At 41.8% G+C, this 21254-nt stretch overlaps 1 protein-coding gene across 3 annotated transcripts in view; it reads right to left on the bottom strand.

Annotated features, from left to right (window-relative positions):
• IMMT (inner membrane mitochondrial protein) overlaps positions 1-21254 on the bottom strand; it is a 70158-nt gene that overhangs the window by 2396 nt on the left and 46508 nt on the right. For all 3 annotated transcript variants that reach the window (XM_073610979.1, XM_073610977.1, XM_073610978.1), the window contains 4 exons: positions 18645-18774; positions 6533-6756; positions 2798-2929; positions 2486-2615 (listed from right to left, as the gene is read on the bottom strand). In XM_073610979.1, coding sequence (XP_073467080.1) covers positions 2486-2615; positions 2798-2929; positions 6533-6756; positions 18645-18774 — 616 coding nt within the window. The remainder of the gene's footprint in view (positions 1-2485; positions 2616-2797; positions 2930-6532; positions 6757-18644; positions 18775-21254) is intronic.

Raw genomic sequence — 21254 nt, 5'->3', positions numbered from 1 at the left:
ATTTTTAAAAAAGGCATGCTCCTGTCACCCCCCTCAAGCTGCAAACCTTGCTATATATGCGCTGTACGGGATATTGAGGGACCACCCACATCGCAAAACTTCAGGTAAAAGAGAAGAGCGCTAGAGGCTGCTGGACCAAAGGGCAGGGTATGTAATACACCTTATCCCTTTATCCTAGACCAGTGGTTCACAACCCTATTCTCAAGTAACCCCAACAGGCCATGTTTGGAAAATTTCTAAATTATCCGACCAAAATACCAAGCCATTGACTCTGATTTAAAGCACCTGTGCAACATAGAGGAAAACCTGCAAACATGGCCTGTCGGAGGTACTTGGGGACAGGGTTGAGAACCACTGCCCTAGACAAAATGAGCATTTAACTCTTGCAATGCAAGAGTAGATTTTGTCTAATTTCCAGAGTTCAGCTTCAAGGTAAACTAAGTGGAGTTCTTGACTTGGCACACTTCCATATTTTACTGGCCTAATATATGTTTATTGTCTAAAATTAATTCTAATTAATTTTAATTCTATGTATTTTTTTTAACATTACAGGGTATAACACAACACTATGTAAAAAGAATACTGGGATGCCAATATCAGAGCCCAGCACTGACAGTGTGTTTTCTGGCAGAATGTGTTCATTCATTTGCTGTCAGAAGTTGCTTCCTGTCCTAACAGGGAAGAAGATTGACGTATCCGTACTCTACATGACAACAGCTGCTATCTGACATTTCCTTACAGTCCCACCTGCTGACTACAAGTGGTAAATATTCACATTCATTTCACATTTACCAAAATGAAAATAATTTTTATTATTATTCAGCATAAGAAAATATATTAAAGCGTATCTACAATTTTATTTTTTCTATTTTTGGATGGTGTGAGAAGGATTAGACCCCTTGTCAGGTGTTACTTCTATGCAGGACTCTGCTTGAGAGACTTCACCTTACTTCCTGTCCTTGTAATGTTTCACCAAACAGAAAAGTAAGGGAAACTGATAGCAACAAAAGACAAAATTAGGGAAATGCTAGCCAGCTTTTTTGTTGTCAGTTTCCCTGCTGTAGATTTTCTCTCACTTCCTGACTACCAAGGTCACCGGGAGAGGAAGTGAAGGCAAATCTCTCCAACATGGATTCTAGCTTTCTTTCATTCCAACCCAAACTAGAAGAAGAAAAAAAAGTTTTAACTATTGGTACACTTTAAAACACTTCAGATTCCTTTCAAAACAATCACCAAGAGTTCCACTTGCTAACGAAATTCTGGAATAAGAGTTGTGCTGCCATATAGCAAAATCTGCTCCTTCTCCCCCCCCCACCCCACCCCATCTTCAGCTGCCCGAAGTATATTCCGCCACTGAATATGACTGACTGCTATGGGGCAACCTAGACATTTCATTTTGCAGACACATGGATATATACAGTCAACTAAGCAAAATACGCATAAGTAGCTGAGGCTACGATGTCACAGCAGTAGGGATCGACCAATATAGTTTTTTCGGTGCCGATACGATACCGATTTTTCGGCCACCTCTCAGGCCAATAGCCGATATTATGTACGTTTAAAATTTTTACACTGTCCTTTTACTTTTTTTTTTCTATCGCTGTTACTGCTGTCACAAGGAATGTAAACATACCTTGTGACAGTAATAGGCAGCACAGGAACTCTTTATGGAGGGATCTGGGGACCCCAAACCCCTCCTCTGCACTTGAAAAACATCAAGATCGGCGGACTTTCCGGCTAGTTGCTCTGGCCTCCCGGTGGGACGTGAGAGAGCCGCAAGCAGCAGAAGGGGGGGGGGGGGGGGGGGGGGGGCTGGCACATCCCCTCCCACTGCTTGCAATAATAGCCGAGCGGCTTCTGAGCCGCATTGGTTGTTATTACAATAAAGCTGACCGTCCGCTCTAAAGAATGGTACCGGGGTGATGACTGCAGCTGCAGGCATTACCCTGGTAAAACCCCTTGAAGCAATATCGGTAATAATCCAGTTACGTTTGTGACCGATGCTTCAAAAAAAAAAAAAAAAAAAGTGAATATCGGCCGCACCGATAATCGGTCGATCCCTACACAGCAGCTTAAATGATTGGATATGATCACCACTACGCTGCACTAAACAGGACTACAGATATCCCTTCAATTACTGGGTTTATAGTTCCCAAGCAGCTGCAAGTGACCCAAGCCTTATACGGAGGTCACCACAGTCATATCTTCAGAGGATCATTCGCTGTACACGGCACAAACTTCAGCCAATTCCTGGAGGCCCTGTCAGCACCAGGCTTGACAAACTATGAAAGACAAATAGAAAGAAACTAAAACGGAGCCAGGTGGAAAAAACTGCTGGCCAAACAGTGACTGCATCTAATGCAGTTACTGTTCAGGTATTTAGATAACCAGTTGGGTCGGCAGCTGCCAAGCAGGGGACATTCTATTAGCTTTCGCTCTTTCAAGCTGTGGGTCTGTGTGTAAATGGCTGGCTTATAGGACTCACCTTCCACAGCCTGCTCAATGCCTTTCAACCTGGCATAGGCAGTGTTAATATCCAGCGTGAAACCATCCAGCTGTTCTTGAGAAAGGCGTCTGAACTGCATTTCTTGCTCAGAGAGCTTCTCGGAGAGAGTCTGCAAACAAAGAACACACACTGTCATATAAACGTGTGTTAATTTGTGAAGTGTGCATTGTAATGTAAAATTTGGACAGTTTTACAAAAATGGAGTCCACATCATTTTAGGAACACAAATCTCCCGGTTTTGAACCTGTGAAATGAGTTTGAGACATTCTTCCCACGTAAATCAAAACCAACCTGCTGAAACTCTGCCTTGAACTCCTGTTCCTGTACGCCAAGGACATCCCTCAGATGATCTGTGTGTGCAGCCGCTTGTCTGCGTAGCTGTGTTCTCATCTCCGCCTCCATCACCTCCCGCACCTCCTCCACCTGCATCAACACTCCACATTACACAAAGGACTTTATAGGGGTCTCACAATAGTTACACAACAGTCAGCATTGTTTGTACACAGGTCATACATACTGTAAATGGATATTTCACTTAGGTGAAATAAAAATAGTTTCTCAAACTTTTGATACAGAGGAAAAAAACAAACACACACTTCTACTCCATTTGAAGTTGCATAAATGAAACCCAGGACAGGTAATACACACCTATTCCACACAAAAAAAAAATGTAATTCAAGCCGAAAATGGCAGCTTTCATCAGAACAGGTATCATGTACTCTGTGTCCGCCGGCACCTGCCGATCATCAGGCAGAGACACAGAGAACTGCGATCTGCAGTAAACAAGGGATGAAATTTGAGTCTCTGCAAAGCAGGGAATAGATTCCATCTCTTCCCCTAGTAAAAGCACGTAACAGTACACAAACAATGGTTAGGCAAACAGTTAACCCACTGATCGCCCCCGATGTTAACCCCTTCCTTGTCAGTGCATATTTTTAGCACTGATCACCGTATTAGTGTCACTGGTTCCCAAAAAGTGTCAGAATGTCCGCTGCAATATCGCAGTCCCACTATAAGTCACTTTATAAAACAGTGAAGGGCGCAACAATAGTGCTAGAAACAAATGAATATAAAATATAAATAAGTTTTCCCCCACACCAGAGTGGATCCAAACCAGGTGTAAAGTGGATGATTCTCTCCGGAAGTAAAGAGCCCCAGGTGCTGGCTAATGCTGATTCATACTGTGGGTAGGTGAGAAAATCCGGACAGCCGCACACCAGGAAGAGATTATCCAAAAATGTTTCTTTATTGTAAAATCAGGCAGCTAACGCGTTTCGCACTTATGCCAGCTATGAGTAAGCACTTGGCATAAGTGCGAAACGCGTTAGATGATTGCCTGTACACCTTGTCTACGGTGTCTTGTACATGGTATGATCCTGATTTTACAATAAAGAAACGTTTTTGGATAATATCTTCCCAGTGTGCGGCTGTCCGGATTTTCTCGCCTACCCACCATAAAATATAAATAACTATGGTGCAAATAAATAAAGCTCACTCTGTGGCCATTAATATCTGGTGAGCGCTTTGACTTATCACTTCGGGTGAAGCACTTTATTTGCACAATTTAATCACGGTGACTAGAACACTTTAAGAAGATTCACTGTTTCTTTTGATAGCAATGTTGGATGAAATATGAACTTTATTTATTTGTTTCTACTGCACCATTGTTGCGCCCTTCACCGTTTTATAATTTGTTCATTAGTTTATTACTAATTTTAGAGGCAGCATCAGATTGGTTAGTGCTTGTTTAGCATTTGGCACCGTTTACATTATTATTTTTTTCCGCTATAAGTCACTGATCGCCGACATTATTAGTAAAAAATAAAATACAAACATCCCATAGCTTGTAGACACCAACTTTTGTGCAAACCAGTCACTATATGCTCATTGGAATTTTAACAAAAATATGTAGCAGAATACATATTGGCCTAAATTTACGAAGAAATTAGATTTCATTTTTTTTAATTGGATATGTTTTATAGCAAAAAGTAAAAAATAATATTGTTTTTCCCCTCAATATTGTCGGTCTTTTCTTGTTTATAGAGCAAAAAATAATACAGATGTCATCAAATACCACGAAAAAAAAAGCTCTATTTGTGGGAGGAGAAAAAAAAGGACATTAAGGATTTTATTTGGGTACTGTCGCACGACCACGCAATTGCCAGTTAAATTAATGCAGTGCCATATCGCAAAAAATGGCCTGGTGATGAAGAGGAGGGGGGGGGGGTCAAGTAGGTAAAAAACTGACTGATCTGGTTGGAGAATATTGCTCAAACAGTGACTACCATCCAATCAGATAAAATGACAGGCAGCTGAAGGTGTCGCAGCTGCCTGAATATAATATAACCAGCAGTGAAAATTTCTACATCCACTCCCTTAGCATGGACAGGGAGTCTACTGAATTTCCCTCATTCAGCTTGCGGCCTGAACAAGAGAAAATTGATTTCATAAACAATTCCTTTGCATTTTTTCTTTTTTTACAACCAAAGAAGAGTTTCAATCGTCATCAAAAGCACTATTAAAATACAAAAAAAAAAAATTTAAAAAATTGGATGCGATAAAACTACTAAAAAATGCATATGCCAGTACGGAAACAGGAGGTATGTAACATGTACATCAACATGCTGAACAGAGTTTTGCTTCATAGGAGCTGCTGCTGTAGGCAAAAGCAGAGAGCAATCATGCAGGACAGTCATTTTCTGCTGTGGTACTTGCCATGAAATCAGTTGTGCTTTGCAACCCCACTTCATTTTTATATATATTCTGCTCTGATAATCCCCTAAAAACTATCATGAAAATGTAGCTAACCTTTAATAAACTAAGAACTAACATAGCAGACCTTATCAACTTGCCGTGATATTATCACCCCATTAATAAAAAACACACACACACACACCACACTATAGGGCAATAAGAAAAGGTCAATTTCCTATGGAATTGTTCATCCCAACTGTTTCCGTCACATGAACTAGGCAGTGAAACTTTCATGTATCAGAGACCATGTGACTTACGCTTAGGCATTAGCCAGTGGAGTGGCACAGGAGGTCTGAAGAGAAAGGTACACAGCTCAGATCTCTAAACTGTGATATGGAAGGGAGTGGAGTTCCACCTGGATAAACCTAAGCACACATTTACATGGGCAGCTGATAAAGTAGAGAACTTAGTGCTTGTATTTCAGGTTCCATTGGTCTGCAACTCAAAATTGCTCACAGTGGGTAAACCACTGACCGGAATTGCTAAACGCAGCCCAAAAACTGTATGGAAAGTTCAAAGCTAATAAAAATAACCAGAGAACCCCCAGTATACTACAATGAAGGACTGTATCGGTCACCAAAAAAAAAAAAAAAAAAAGGAGCCATTAGATAAAAACATTGTTTTATTAAGAAAACCCATTAAAAGATTTAGGTGAGACCCCAACAGGGGGATAGATATATTAAAAAAAAAAAAAAAACACAATACAAATAAAAATATACAAATTAGATAAACATGGGCCATACAGTGGTATGATATGGTGTTGAGACCCCAACAGAGGTCAGACCGCATAGACAACACCATATCATACCACTGTATGGCCCATGTTTATCTAATTTGTATATGTTTATTTTTATTTGTATGTTTTTTTTATATATCCATCCCCCTGTTGGGGTCTCACTTAAATCTTTCAATGGTTTTCTAAATAAAACAATGTTTTTATCTAATAGGTCTCCTTTTTGTGGCCGATATAGTCAGTCATTGTAGGATACTGGGGTTTCTCCGGTTATCTCTATTAAATTTGTATGTATTGTTTGAATGAGGCCCAAGTCTATTTCTTTATCATGTATGCAAAGTTCAGCTTCGTGTGGACCAAATGTGGAAGAGTATACCAAGCTGTCCAGCTTCGTATAAACCAGCAGCATAAAAAATCTCTGCAAAGTGTCCCCTATTACTGTTTGTTTGTGCACTATAGAGGAAAATATTAAATACACATGACACTTGTACTACTCGAGAAAAAAAAACATAAGAATCACAAAGGGACGTCTTCTGTACCTTCTTGTCTTGCTCCAGTTGGATCTCAGCACGGTAATGCTCCAGGGCTTTACTCACAGCAAACTCCAGGGCTTGCTTATCCTCCAGCTTCTGCTTTTCTAGAGCTGCCTCGATGTGCTGTTGCTCCCTCACCCGGTACTCTGCTAGCTGCTTGTGTAACTGGTCAATGCGGCGGTGGGCGTGGGCGATGAGAGAGTTCAGGTCCTCGGTGCTGAGTTTTCCAGCTACACAGGATACACACAATACAAATCAGATCAGGTATAATCCTTTCACCTCTACAATTTTCCTGCAGTGCTGGACAAGGACACTGCAGCTACTTCTACAACATGGTTTCTGATACACATGGGGTTAAAATCAATTAAAGGAAGTCTGTCACAGAATACCCATGTGATAGACTCCGAAGGACAGGAACGTGCCACACACTTGACCCAGGAAAAGAAAAAAACCTATTACAATGCAGAACTACGGTGCAGTCACAAGTTGGACAATGGCACCTTCGGCCAAAGCTTAAGAACACACCACTCCTGCTTCATGATAGGTCCCTTTTTAAGAAAACCTGTAATGCCTTGGTGCCAGACTCTGAATATTAAAGAACTCTCATAAGCAATAAAAAAATTAAACCCAGGTCCATACATTCATGTGTTTCAATATCTATTAGCTTCTGAAATAAACATATCAAATGTGAGGAAAATCCTTTCTGAATTCTTTGCTTTATAGCTTCTTTGCTCCTCCCCTGATAAAAGCCCAATTTCTGGGTGTGGATCTCTGTTGACTGTCTTTTGTTGAGTGAATGCATCTGGGAGAAAGGGCATGTCGGCTAGAGGGCTCCCACATAGTTTTTCTGTTCCACCCCTCTATTTGTTAATAGGATGAAGGTGGCTGGGCGACAGAGCATTATTGGTTGTTATGGTTCAGGTGACCGCCTGCATCCTAGTCACCAAGGATGTTATGTGTCAGGAGCTGCTTGTGTTGTAGCAACCAATAAAAAGACAAGTGGAAAAACAGGAGAGCAGAGTCATCCCCTGCCCTGCATACCTTGTGACGTTGCTTGTCTAGGGGAAGTATCTGGTTTCCAAGGCAAGCACTGCCAATAAGTTAAATATTCATCTCCTTGGATGATGTGTGGTTGGAAAGGGTTGGGAGGGCAATGGTGTCCACGCTCAGCAGGGACAAGTTAGAAAGACAAAATGACACACACACACTTTGTCCCCGGGGGACAGGAGCCAAAAAAAAAAAAAAAAAGTTTACTTATATTTGTTCTCCTATTTTGCTTTACTTTAAGGCTTCAGCTTGAAAAACGCCATAAAAGCAGGATTTCCCCAGAGCCCCGACCATATGTTAAAAAGGTAAGCAAAGCACAATGCCTTTGTTGGGCCACGGGCTTCAAAATCCAATTTAGTAAAAGGTAAAAAAAGATTTTAGTCCAGGTAACCTTTCAAGAGGAGTCAGCTGCTTACTTCCAAAAGACATTGGCAAAGCATTGGGAACGCTGCCTTATCCTATATACGCTAAAACTATCAAATAAAAAACTACAGACAGAATAATCAGTGCCGACATCTTACAAAAGCTGAGGACTACTGAATTACTCCTCTAATGCACTCAGTATAGTAGTGGTACAATATTTATGGTAAATGGACACCTAGGGAATAAACTCGTTTTAGCTTGTAGCCATGGTGAACAGTCTATGTAAGCCAAGATTGGACATATCACTACAGCTAGGTAGTTTTTTTTTTTTTTTCTTCTATGGTTATTAGTAGATTCGCACAAGTCCTTTTCACAGGTCTGACTGACTGGACTCCAGTTCATTAACTTATACACATCTATCACAAGCAATCCTGATGACAGACACATCCAGGTCCCACATAACACAGTGAATCTGAACACTTCCCATTAGGATCAACCTCCAAAGCCTGTGCAAGAACAGGAACACAAGGCAAGCAATAAATAATATTGAGCTGAATGCCAGTAAAAAAAAAATTTTTTTTTTAAATGCTACTAATGCCATTGCCCAATTATGAGTTGGCATCGACCTTACTAACATCCTGTACAGCAGTACAGACTGAGGCAGAGAGGGGCAGCACTAGGAGTCAATTCATTGTTCTGTAGTGCTCACATACCAACAAGTAGGAGGCAGCAAAGTGGACAAAAAGAATGCTGCTGCTCAGTCACTGTTCAATCACAGGCTGGGGGCATGTGGGTGACCAAACTTGTACTGCTTAGCCAAAGTAGTAAAAAAAAGTCTGCTCACAAACCTGGCTGTACTGTCTAGGAGGGGTGTGTTTGTTTCAGGACTAGCTGGACCAAAATGCAAAATCATTTTGCAGGCAAAACCACTTCTGTTCATTTATTGCAATTGTGTATTTAGCAGTTTGCCTGGCGCTTCCAAAATGTATAATTTTACCATACGGCCTTTAAATAAATAATTTTTCTAAAAAGGTTCAGTAAAGTTAAAAAGAAAGGAGAGAAGCATAACCAATAAAATAGCCATTGGGATATCAGTTCAGTACAATACTCACAAATTGTGCTGAGGCTGTGCAACTCACCACTTCAAATGGGCTTAGTGATGGGGTTAAAGGTAGTCCATACACTGCTTGATTTTCTCTTGTTCAGTCTGTAGACTACATGAGAGAAAAACGAATCCAGCCCCCACCCTGAATACAGTGGTACCGCTAAACAGTGACTGCACCGCAGCTTAAATCCAGAGATGCAAACCAAGCAGAAAGGGGTCCCACCGCTCAGGTAGGCACAAACCAGTGGAGATGAAAGCCAGTGTAGTTTTATCCTTCAAAAGAAGAAGAGTCCCAGGTGCTGGCTGATGCAAGATGAAGCAGGAAAATCAAGGAAAGCTGGAAGCCGCACACCGGCGTAATGATGAATGCTTTATTTTAAAAAGCTAAATCATAAAAGGAACACAAAACACTACAGCAGAAGTGTACAAAAACAGCTGTGATTTAGCTTTTTAAAATAAAGCATTCATCATTACACCGGTGTGCGGCTTCCAGCTTTCCTCGATTTTCCTGCTGCACCGCAGCTTAGTCCATTTTTAAATCAACTTCTCAAGCTGGGTGGTACATGCAGTGTCATCCACGGCCTGAATTATGGCCGATGCCACAGGAATCAGCCAAAATTCTAGCCATCTTAAGCTGAGGGGTAACAACTTGCAAATGCACATTCAAATGAGTTTACACTGAAAGATGAGTTGCTCATCAGACAAGCACAAAGTCCCACATGATTTCACCCTGTGACACTATCGGTAGAGGAATGGTGACATACAGGTGAAAAGTTAATGGCATGCAGTAGCAGTGACAGACAGAGGGAGATACAGTGAGGGTGTTACAGACAGAAAGGAACAGGACTCACCTACATCGGAAATCTCTGAAACAGAAAAAAGGAGGTTTAGAGAAGTTAACGCCAATCTCCACAAGCTTATACACTAAACTTATCCACGTGCAGAGATAAACCCCCCTCAACACACACACGCACAGAGCAGGGCCATGGCATACCTCCCAGTTACTACCCACTAAAGTCTTTCAATTCCTGGAAGCACTGATGTGCCAAGACAATTATGTCACTCAATCAGAAGTCATTATTCCTCTGACCAGCTCCTTGGATGTGTGCTCATCATTGCTCTTTGCCTCCAGATATTTACACTAATGTAAGTCTACAAGACTTTTTCCTCCTACTCTCTGAACAGGGCCTCCACCACCCCTGGGAGTGGTAGGGGAAGTAGGATTACTGATCCACAAAGTATCTCTCCCACGTTCTAAGATGGCTCTACAAAATAATCCATGGATGTGCAAAGGTCTCATGGAAAGTGATGGGTCCTGACATTAACTTATCCTGCCTCATTGACAGCCGGGGTCTTCTTCCTGACAGTGCCTGTGCAGTGAACACGATCATTCCCGATTCCTCAGAATGAATGGAGGATGTTTTGTTTTGTTTTTTTGTTTTTTTAACATACTCCCACTTTAAACTCAGATTAGCCCCTCTGTGGCCTGTTTGTCTCCCAAATGTGGTAAACATGCATGAATTTGTCTGTGATTGTTCTCTGTTAATTCGACACATAAAAAAAATGTATATTGTTTAGAATGAAGTATACATAAACCCAGCATCAGCTGCCAGCATGCATTGTAGCAACAAAGCCATTATTCCACTTAACATGCTGGTAAATGCAACAATGGCCATCTAGTTATCGCAGAGAAACATGCAAATACTAAAGACCCCTTTCACACTGCCGCAACTTTAAAATCACGTGATTTTGCCGCAATTTCAGGGAACGTCTGTGTAAATGTGAGGTCTTTGGACCTCAACTTGCATCAAAGACAGACCAAAGTAGTACAGGTACTACTTTGAAGTTGGTGCGACTTGAAGTTGAACAGATATGAATGGTTATCATTGGGAATCAAGGGGTAGGACTTGTCATGCTACTCTGATGTCCAAAATCACAGGAAAAGTCGAACAAGTGTGAAAGGGGCCTGAATAGGTCATTTCAAATCATGAAATTACAGGTTATTCCCATGAATGAAGAATATCTATTACAAATACATACGTGAAACTCTGCCTGATCTTTATTATTTATACTAATCATTCTCTATTACCTTTTATAATGAGGCAAGAACAATCTGAATCCACTAGAATCTACCAACCTCCAACACACTGATTCCAGACCAGCCCTCTCAACCAGGGTTTGGTGGTACCCTAGGGTACCTCCAAAGGTTGCAAAGGGGTTCCATGAACAATGAGAAATAAATGCCTCAGATAAATAACCTCTGACACCAATGATCTTTTGGCCATCTGTAAGGGGGGCAGTCTTCCCAATGACCGCAAAGGTAAGCAGCATTCTTCCTAGATAGCCCACCACTTATTTTGTTGCTAAAAACAAAAATTCAGGATACACTTGGAAGAAAACTGAATTGTTATAAATAATAATTATATATATTTGTATTATATTCGACTTTTTAATTAATATCATGAATTTAAATGAACATGAATTTAAAGTCGGCCATTATCGGCATCTTTAGCGCAAGAAAAGCTCAAGAAAAATGCATCCCTTTAAATTCTATATATGTCTTCACACTGGTCCGTTGCTCTTCCGTTGGGGTGTTAAAAAAAAAAAAAAACCTTGCTTGCTGCATTTTTGGTCAATCAAAAAAAAAAAAAAAAAAAACAGAAAACACAGCAAGAACGCATCAATTATATTTTTGATGTGGATTTTGAGTCACATGACCTATGACACACACAGCATAAGCACAGTAAAATCGCTGGCGTTTTCGGCACCTTTTTCTTTAATCGGCCACCATTTTCAACCGATATGTTTCGGCTGCCGAATCTCAACCAATAATGTACCAATATAGGTAGAGCAATTATTAGCAATGGTTCCCTGAGACCGGCAAGTTATTTCAAGGGTTCTTCGATGTTAAAGAGTTTGAAAGAGATTGATCTGGACTTATAGGCTACAAATAAGGCGTTTCATCACCAAGAATGTCTACTGCCATAGATATTACCTACAAAAAGTAGAACTGTACCTTCGCAAAGTCCTGTCAAGCATCATACAGCTTATATTCTTAAGTAAAAAAAGTTTGCGTATATCAAACTAGTGCTGTAAAGTTCTGTACTATGCTCCATTTTTAAAAGAGACCCCGTCAGCTGGCTCATGCAAGGCAAGATGACATGGTCTCCAAAAAGTCCATCTTTTGAACCTTTTATGCTCATCTTACCTGTGCTTCCTCACAGCTCTGTACTCTGCAGCTGGTGCAAAGGCCGGCGGTGGGAATCTTCAAACCAGGGACAGTATACACAAAACTCAATGTACAGCTTTGTATTCTGGTGTGCACCGTCTGCATTCCTTGTGTAATGTGTGAGGTTCATTAACCAATGAAGGGGAGCACAACATGAGGGGCTTCAACCTCAGGGCCTTCTAAGTAATCCAGGGATGAAGCCAAGAAAGAAAACTCAAACATGCATGGCTTTAGCATTTTATCTTACTAGCTGTAAGATATAGCAGGTTTTATAGGATGTATACGAAATACTGCGGCAGGTTGGGGGAGAGAGGGAGAGGGAGAGAGAGAGACATCTCAGAGTAAGTGCACCAACACTACACTGATACCAGTACACGTAGATACACTTGTCACCCCACGATCGCCGCCCCCCCCCCCCCCCCCCCCCCCCACTTATCCCCTTCACCCCCTGTCACTGTGTCACCCAGTGCAGTGTTCATATTTTTTTTTATCACTGTACTGAGTCAGGCCTGATCCCTCCGAACGCTAACCGTTTTTTTTGTAGCAGTCGCTGACAGTCAGGAGCTCTTTTTCCTGTAAGTCTCACTAGTGTACCAGTAAATTTAGAGACCAGAAAGTCAAATCGAAGGTACAGTAGTGAAGAGGCCTACACGTTTCTGAGCATGACAGATAGTGAAGAGGAAGTCACTCATTTGTCAGATTCAGTCTCAGAATACGAACCAGTAAGACAGCAGCGGCACCCTGACAGATAGCTCAGACGACGGAGTAGTGGTCCCTGACAAGGTCAGGCGTACCAGATCCTGATCATCTGTTGTCATTGAGGTGCAAGAACCGCAGGGCTTTCGTATGGAGCAGAGAGCCAGTACTAGTGCCGCTCATCCTTCTGGTGAACTGGCAAGCACCAGCGGTCTAGTAAATCCTGGTCATACATCTAGCACTGCAGTAACACTTGGTGACGTGGCGAGTCCCATAAGTGCAGTTCAAGCTGGTGAGGTGGCAAGCACAAGTAGTGTCCCGCAGCCACCAAAGAAGACAAACAAAGGCCCGTCGAGCCAATAGTGCCCCTTTCTGCTGCATTTGCCAATCCTAATTGGGAGCCACCACTTCTGCAGCACCCGTACTTCCCCCATTCACTGGCCAACCCGGAATTCAGGTGGAAACAGTTGATTTTACGCCACTTGATTTTTTTTCGCTGTTTTTCACGGAAGATCTCTATAGACCTATTGTGGACCAAAGCAATTTGTATGCTGGTCAATTCATCACCGCTAATCCCCAGTTGACCCTTGCCATAGATTGGAAACCAATTACGATTTCAGAATTTAAGACCTTCCTGGGCCTTTCCCTCATGGGCAAAACTAAAAAGAGTGAGTTGCGGTCATATTGGTCCACTGACCCAATTTACCATATGCCCTTGTTCTCTGCCTCCATGACAAGGACATGATAAGAGCAGATCTTGCGGTTCATGCACTTCAATGATAATGAACTCTGTCGTCATCGGGGTGACCGTGGATTTGATCGGCTCTACAAAATTCGGCCCCTGGTAAACCACTTCAACCAACAGTTTGCAGCCTTGTTTACTCCCCATCAAGTTGTCTGCGTTGATGAGTCCCTGATTACGTTTTCTGGCCGCTTGTCTATCAAACAGTATCTTCCCAGCAAGCTTTCCAGATATGGGGTCAAGATGTATAAGCTCTGTGACAGGGCAACAGGCTATACATATAGTTTAATGGTTTATGGTTTAATGGAGCCGGAGAACTGCCCAGACTACATAGGGAGCGCTGGTAAGATTGTGTGGGACTTGATGTCACCTTTATTCGGAAAGGGGTACCACTTGTACGTGGACAATTATTACACGAGCGTGACACTTTTTAGTCACCTTTTTGATTATGGAATTGGCGCATGTGGCACCATGCGATCTAATCGCCGGGGCTCCCCTCAAACGGCTTGTAGAATCCTGACTTAGACGAGGGGAGAGAGCCTGCTTGAAGTGTAATAATTGGTTAGCAGTGAAGTGGAGGGTTTCACGGAATGTTTTCATTCTGTCCTCCCTCCACACAGATACAACAGTCCAAATTCCTACGGCGACTGGTGTTGTGGAGAAACCCCTCTGTGTCCACGAATACAACCTTAACATGGGAAGGGTGGACCATAATGACCAGTTGTTGGCGCCGTACCCAATTGCGTTGTACCAGACGCTGGTACAACAAAAAAAAAAAAAAAAAAAAGTGTCTGTATACTTCTTTCAATTGGCTCTGCTGAACGCTTTTGTGCTATACATAGCTTCAGGACGAACTGGATCCTTCCTAAAATAATAGGAAGAGATCGTCACAGCCCTTCTGTTTCGGCTGCATGAGAGGCATTTTCAGTAGGTCCTCCCTGGTACCCCTACCCAAAGAACACCCCAAAGATGACGTTGTGTCTGCAGAAAACGCGGATTTAGGCGTGACACCCCGCTTTTATTGTCCCTCCATTCCAGACCAACCTGGTCTCTGCATTGGTGACGGTTTCAAACATTACCACACACTAGTGGAGTATTTGCAGTGCTTTACACTACACTCAGTCCTAGGGCACACTAACACAGGGTCTCGAAATAGGAGATGGACATCACATTTTGAGACCCTAAACTGGAACGTTCACAGTTTACGGTTTTTATAAAAGTGCAGAAAAAAAAAAAAAAAAACGCACAAAAAAGTTAAAATAAAAAAAAAAGTCAAAAATAGTTGTGGTTTTATTTTTCTTCTCTCTCTATTGTTCTCTCTCTTATGTTTGCTCTCTATTGTCCGCTCACTATTGTTCTATATCTATTGTTCTCTCTCTGTTACTGTATTTTAGATCTGTAATGTTTTATTTTTACTATGTTTTATTGTATTTGCTTTGCAGGTATGGTATGTCTTATGCTCTGTACACACGGTCGGACATTCCGACGACAAAATCCATCGGATTTTTTTCCGACGGATTTTGGGCCAAACTTGTCTTGCATACACAAGGTCGCACAAAGTTGTCGGAAAATCCGATCATTCTGAACGCGGTGACGTAAAACACATACGTCGGGACTATAAACGGGGCAGTAGCAAATAGCTTTTGTCTCTTAATTTATTCTGAGCATGCGTGGCACTTTGTGCGTCGGATTTGTGTACACACGATCGGAATTTAAACGATCAGATTTTGTTGTCGGAAAATTTTATATCCTGCTCTCAAACTTTGTGTTTCAGAAATTCCGACAGAAAAAGTCCGATGGAGCCCACACACGATCGGAATTTTCGACAACACAATCTGATCGCATTTTTTCCGTCGGAAAATCCGACCGTGTGTACAGGGCATTACTGTTATACTGTAATGTTACTTTATTTTATTGTTAACCATCATTTGCTTAGCAAGTACGCCATTCAGCTGCAGCACTGATTTATCTATCTTGACAGCAACAGCGTTTGCTCCCATGATACGTAAATCAGCAACTCCAGCGCTGTAGGAGGTGATTTCACCACCACAGTTAAAAAAAAAAAAAATGGTACATGTATGCCCATCATTAGGAGTGGGTGGATAAGGGGCGGTATTCTACTGGTGGGCATACCGACCGATCAATCTTTTCGTTCAGCCCACAGGCTGCATGAAAAAGAGAACATTACAATGTATGCCCAAAAAAGACCAGCGACGTACTGGTATGTTACTGGACTTTGAGTGGTTATACCTAAATGATGCCTGCAGGTTTAGGCATCAACTTGGTATCATTCTTTTCAGCCAGCGGTCTACTTTCCAAAATGGAGTCATTTAGGGGGGTTTTGTGCTATCTGGGCATTTCATGGCCTCCGAAACTGTGATAGGCAGTGAGGAGTGAAATCAAAAATTTAAGTCCTTAGAAAGCCTGAATTGGTTTTCGGGGTCCTGTTCACGGCTAGGCTCCCAAAAAGTCTCACACATGTGGTATCCCCATACTCAGGAGAAGCAGCAGAATGTATTTTAGGGTGTAATTCCACATACAACCATGGCATGTGTGAGCAATATATAATTTAGTGACAACTTTAACCACTTCCCGACCGCCGCACGGCGATGTACGTCCTAAGTTTGAACGGGGATATCGTTGTTATGGCAGCAGCTAGCTGCCATAACCCCGGTATCCCCGTTTTCGTGCGGCGGCCCGGCTTTCAGATAAAAGTGGTGCCTGCGGCAGATTCGCCGCGAGATCACTTTTATCGGTGGCGGGAGAGGGCCCCCCCCCTCCCGCCGCGATCCGGTGCCCTCCGCCGCTTACCGGAGCCGTCGGAGGCAATCGCATCCAGTTCTCTGGTGTGTCTGGAGATGAGTGAGGCCAGGATGGCGCTCACTCGTCTCCATGACACTGCTGGGCGGAAGCGACGTCAAAACGTCACTTCCGTCCACGCCTCTTAAAAGGCATATTTTTTCAAATGTCATTTTTCTAAATGACTTTTTTTTTTTTTTTTTTTTAATTGCATTTTAGTGTAAATATGAGATCTGAGGTCTTTTTGACCCCAGATCTCATATTTAAGAGGTCCTGCCATGCTTTTTTCTATTACAAGGGATGTTTACATTCCTTGTAATAGGAATAAAAGTGACACAATTTTTTTTTTTTTTTTTAAACAGTGTAAAAATTAATAAAATATTGTAAAATAAATAATAAAAAAAAAAAAAAATTTTTTTAAAACCCCCCTGTCCCGACGAGCTCGCGCGCAGAAGCGAACGCATACGCGAGTAGCGCCCGCATATGAAAACGGTGGTCAAACCACACATGTGAGGTATCACAGCGACCGGTAGAGCGAGAGCAATAATTCTAGCCCTAGACCTTCTCTGTAGCGCAAAATATGCAACCTGTAGAATTTTTTAAACGTCGCCTATGGAGATTTTTGAGGGTAAAAGTTTGACGCCATTCCACGAGCGGGCGCAATTTTCAAGCATGACATGTTGGGTATCAATTTACTTGGCGTAACATTATATTTCACAATATAAAAAAAAATTGGGATAACTTTACTGTTGTTTTATTTTTTTATTCAAAAAAGTGAATTTTTTCCAAAAAAAGTGCGCTTATAAGACCGCTGCGCAAATACAGTGCAAAAAAAAAGTATTGCAATGACCGCCATTGTATTCTCTAGGGTGTTAGAAGAAAAACCATATATAATGTTTGGGGGTTATAAGTAATTTTCTAGCAGAAAAACCTGTTTTAAACATGTAAACACCTAAAATCCAAAACGAGGCTGGTCCTTAAGTGGTTAAAAAATGACAAAAAAAAAAAATTATACAATCACGTGTGACCAAAAAAAAAATATTCAATGGGCTCAACAAGCCTCTCAGCAATTTCCTGGGGGTGTATACTTTGCAAAATGGGGTCATTTGGGGGGGGGGGGGGTTTGTACTGCCCTGCCATTTTAGCACCTCAAGAAATGAGATAGGCAGTCAAACTAAAAGCTGCGTAAATTCCAGAAAATGTACCCTAGTTTGTAGACGCTATAACTTTTGCGCAAACCAATAAATATACACTTATTGACATTTTTTTTTTACCAAAGACATGTGGCCGAATACATTTTGGCCTAAATGTATGACCAAAATGGAGTTTATTGGATTTTTCTTATAACAAAAAGTAGAAAATATTTGTTTTTCAAAAATTTTCGGTCTTTTTCAGTTTATATCGCAAAAAATAAAAATCGCAGAGGCAATCAAATACCATCAAAAAAAGGCTCTATTTGTGGGAAAAAAAGGATGCAAATTTGGTTTGGGTACAACATTGCATGACCGTGCAATTAAAAGTTAAAGCAGCGCAGTGCCAAATTGTAAAAAGTGCTGTGGTCATTGAGCAGCCTAATCTTCCGGAGCTGAAGTGGTTAAATGCAATGCATCCTCAAACAAAAGCAACAAAATAAGATGCAAATAAAGGCTGCGTTGCAATTAAAGGACACACTGAATGCAGATCAGGACAGGAAAATAAAAGGCTCAAATTAGATTACTTATGTTGGCTGTTACAACAGATCAGTTAGTGCCAACATAAGACAGAATCACATGACTGCTCTCTGCCATCACCTCAGACATCTCAATCCCTAAGCAACAAACTAAACAAAATCACAAGACACTTTAGCATACCATTTCCAAATAAATTGATTGAGATTAAAAAAAGCGATAAATCACCAAAAAAACAAAACAAAAAAAAAAAAAAAAAAAAAACACAAGCACTGTGCCAGGATCTAATGAACCTAGCCGTATTCAACACATATTTATACAAAGAGAAGCCCTCAGAAGACTGGATAGAGTAAACCTTCTTTTTGTCACACATTTAACATGTAAAAAAATATGTATTTAATATACAAAGGAGGGAGGATAAAAGTGCACTTTGTGATCAGGCTGCACAGCCAATAGGAAGAGACACTTACTGAGGCCCTTCCAGCCGGACTGCACCTCTGGGGTGACACTGTCCAGCTCTTTCTGGAAGTCTTCTCTTGCCACGGCCACCAGTTCATGGTACTTGGCTACGATCTTTGCTTCTGACTGGGCTGCCTGTACCTATAGTGAACAAAGATACTATTAACATTCACCTTGCATCTTTTTTTCAAGCATATGCCCCCCCCCCCCCCCATTCACCCTTAAGACGAAGATTATTCAGCGTACTTATTTGATGCACTTCTATTGGCATTTTTATTCCTTACAACAATTTTAATATGTAGGTACATGCGCTCTTTTGCATGATACAGTATCTCACAAGATTACACCCCTCAGATTTTTGTAAATATGTTATTGTATCTTTTCATGTGACAACACTGAAGAAATTACACTTTCCTATAATGTAAAGTAGTGAGTGTACAGCTTGTATAACAGTGTAAATTTGTCCCCTCAAAATAACTCAACACACAGCCATTAATGTCTAAACCACTGGCAACAAAAATGAGTACACCCCTAAGTGAAAATGTCCAAATTGGGGCCCAAAGTGTCAATATTTTGTGTGGCCACCATTTTTTTCCAGCACTGCCTTAACCTTCCTGGGCATGGAGTTCACCAGAGCTTCACAGGTTGGCACTGGAGTCCTCTTCTACTCCTCCATGACGACATCACAGAGCTGGTGGATGTTAGAGACCTTGCGCTCCTCCACCTTCTGTTTGAGGATGCCTCAAAGATGCTCAATAGGGTTGACACTCCCACCACCATGCTTGACTGTAGATAGTCAAGACACACTTTGTACTCCTCACCTGGTTGCGGCCACACATGTTTGACACCATCTGAATCAAATACGTTTATCTTGGTCTCATCAGACCACAGGACATGGTTCCAGTAATCCATGTCCTTAAAGACTGCTTGTCTTCAGCAAACTGTTTGCAGGCTTTTTTGTGCATCATCTTTCGAAGAGGCTTCCTTCTGGAAAGACAGCCATGCAGACCAATTTGATGCAGTGTGTGGCGTATGGTCTGAGCACTGGACAGGCTGACCCCCCCACCCCTTCAACCTCTGCAGCAATGCTGGCAGCACTCATATGTCTATTTCCCAAAGACAACCTCTGGATAGGACGCTGAGCACGTGCACTCAACTTCTTTGTTTGACCATGGTGAGGCCTGTTCTGAGTGGAACCTGTCCTGTTAAACCGCTGTATGGTCTTGGCCACCGTGCTGCAGCTCAGTTTCAGGGTCTTGGCAATCTTTATAGCTTAGGCCATGTTTATGTAGAACTATCCTTTTTGCCATGAGGTGCCATTTTGAACTTCCAGTGACCAGTATGAGAGAGAGAGCGATAACACCAAATTTAACACACCTGCTCCCCATTCACACCTGAGACCTTGAAACGCTAATGAGTCACATGACACCGGGGAGGGAAGATGGCTAATTGGGCCCAATTTGAACATTTTCACTTAGGGGTGTACTCACTTTTGCTGCTAGCAGTTAAGACATTAATGGCTGTGTTGAGTTATTTTGAGGGGACAGCAAATTTACACTGTTATACAAGCTGTACACTCACTACTTTACATTGTAGCAAAGTGTCATTTCTTCAGTGTTGTCACATGAAAAGATAGAATAAAATAATTTACAAAAATGTGGGGGGTGTACTCACTTTTGTGAGATACTGTACATGTGTATCATCATTCACTCCCTATCGGAAAGTCATAAAAAAAAAGAAAAAAAATAAACTTAAAAAAAAAAAACAGCTCAAAAAACCTCCAACTTTAATACCTTCAGTCTTGCAAAGTTGTGCAGGCTCCTGTACTGTACTGAAACTGCTTATTAGGATTTCACTGCACAATGTGAGCTTTGTACAGTGTGCATTAAAATCTGCAGCAAGTCAGGGAGATATTTTATTTTCTACCTGAACATCGAACGTGATCAAACCCTTCCTTCAGCAAAGCAGTTAAGAGCCTGCCTCTTTTCCTGGCTGGAGAACATCCAGCATCATCTAGCCCCCTTTTATTCATTGGATTTCAGTTCTTTCATTCATGGAGGCTTCACATCACACGTGGGCATTACCCAAAGCAGCCACTAAAGCAGGCCATACACGGTGCTAATTTCTTTCCTTTCTTTCAGGAAAGAAATACACATGATTCCCTCATCAACAGACAGTGATGACAGGGGAATCCCTCCTGCTGAGCTATTGTCTGCGCACACCAGCATTATGCCCCGTACACACGGTCGGACTTTGTTCGGACATTCCAACAACAAAATCCATGGATTTTTTCCGACGGATGTTGGCTCAAACTTGTCTTGCATACACACGGTCACGCAAAGTTGTCGGAAAATCCGATCGTTCTAAACGCGGTGACGTAAAACACGTACGTCGGGACTATAAACGGGGCAGTGGCCAATAGCTTTCATCTCTTTATTTATTCTGAGCATGCGTGGCACTTTGTCCGTCGGATTTGTGTACACACGATCGGAATTTCCGACAGCGGATTTTGTTGTCGGAAAATTTTATAGCCTGCTCTCAAACTTTGTGTGTCGGAAAATGTGTGATGGAGCCTACACACGGTCGGAATTTCCAACAACAAGGTCCTATCACACATTTTC

Source organism: Aquarana catesbeiana, linkage group LG01 (assembly GCF_042186555.1).
Source record: "Aquarana catesbeiana isolate 2022-GZ linkage group LG01, ASM4218655v1, whole genome shotgun sequence".
NCBI lineage: Eukaryota > Metazoa > Chordata > Amphibia > Anura > Ranidae > Aquarana > Aquarana catesbeiana.
This window is presented reverse-complemented; position numbering and strand designations above follow the sequence as displayed.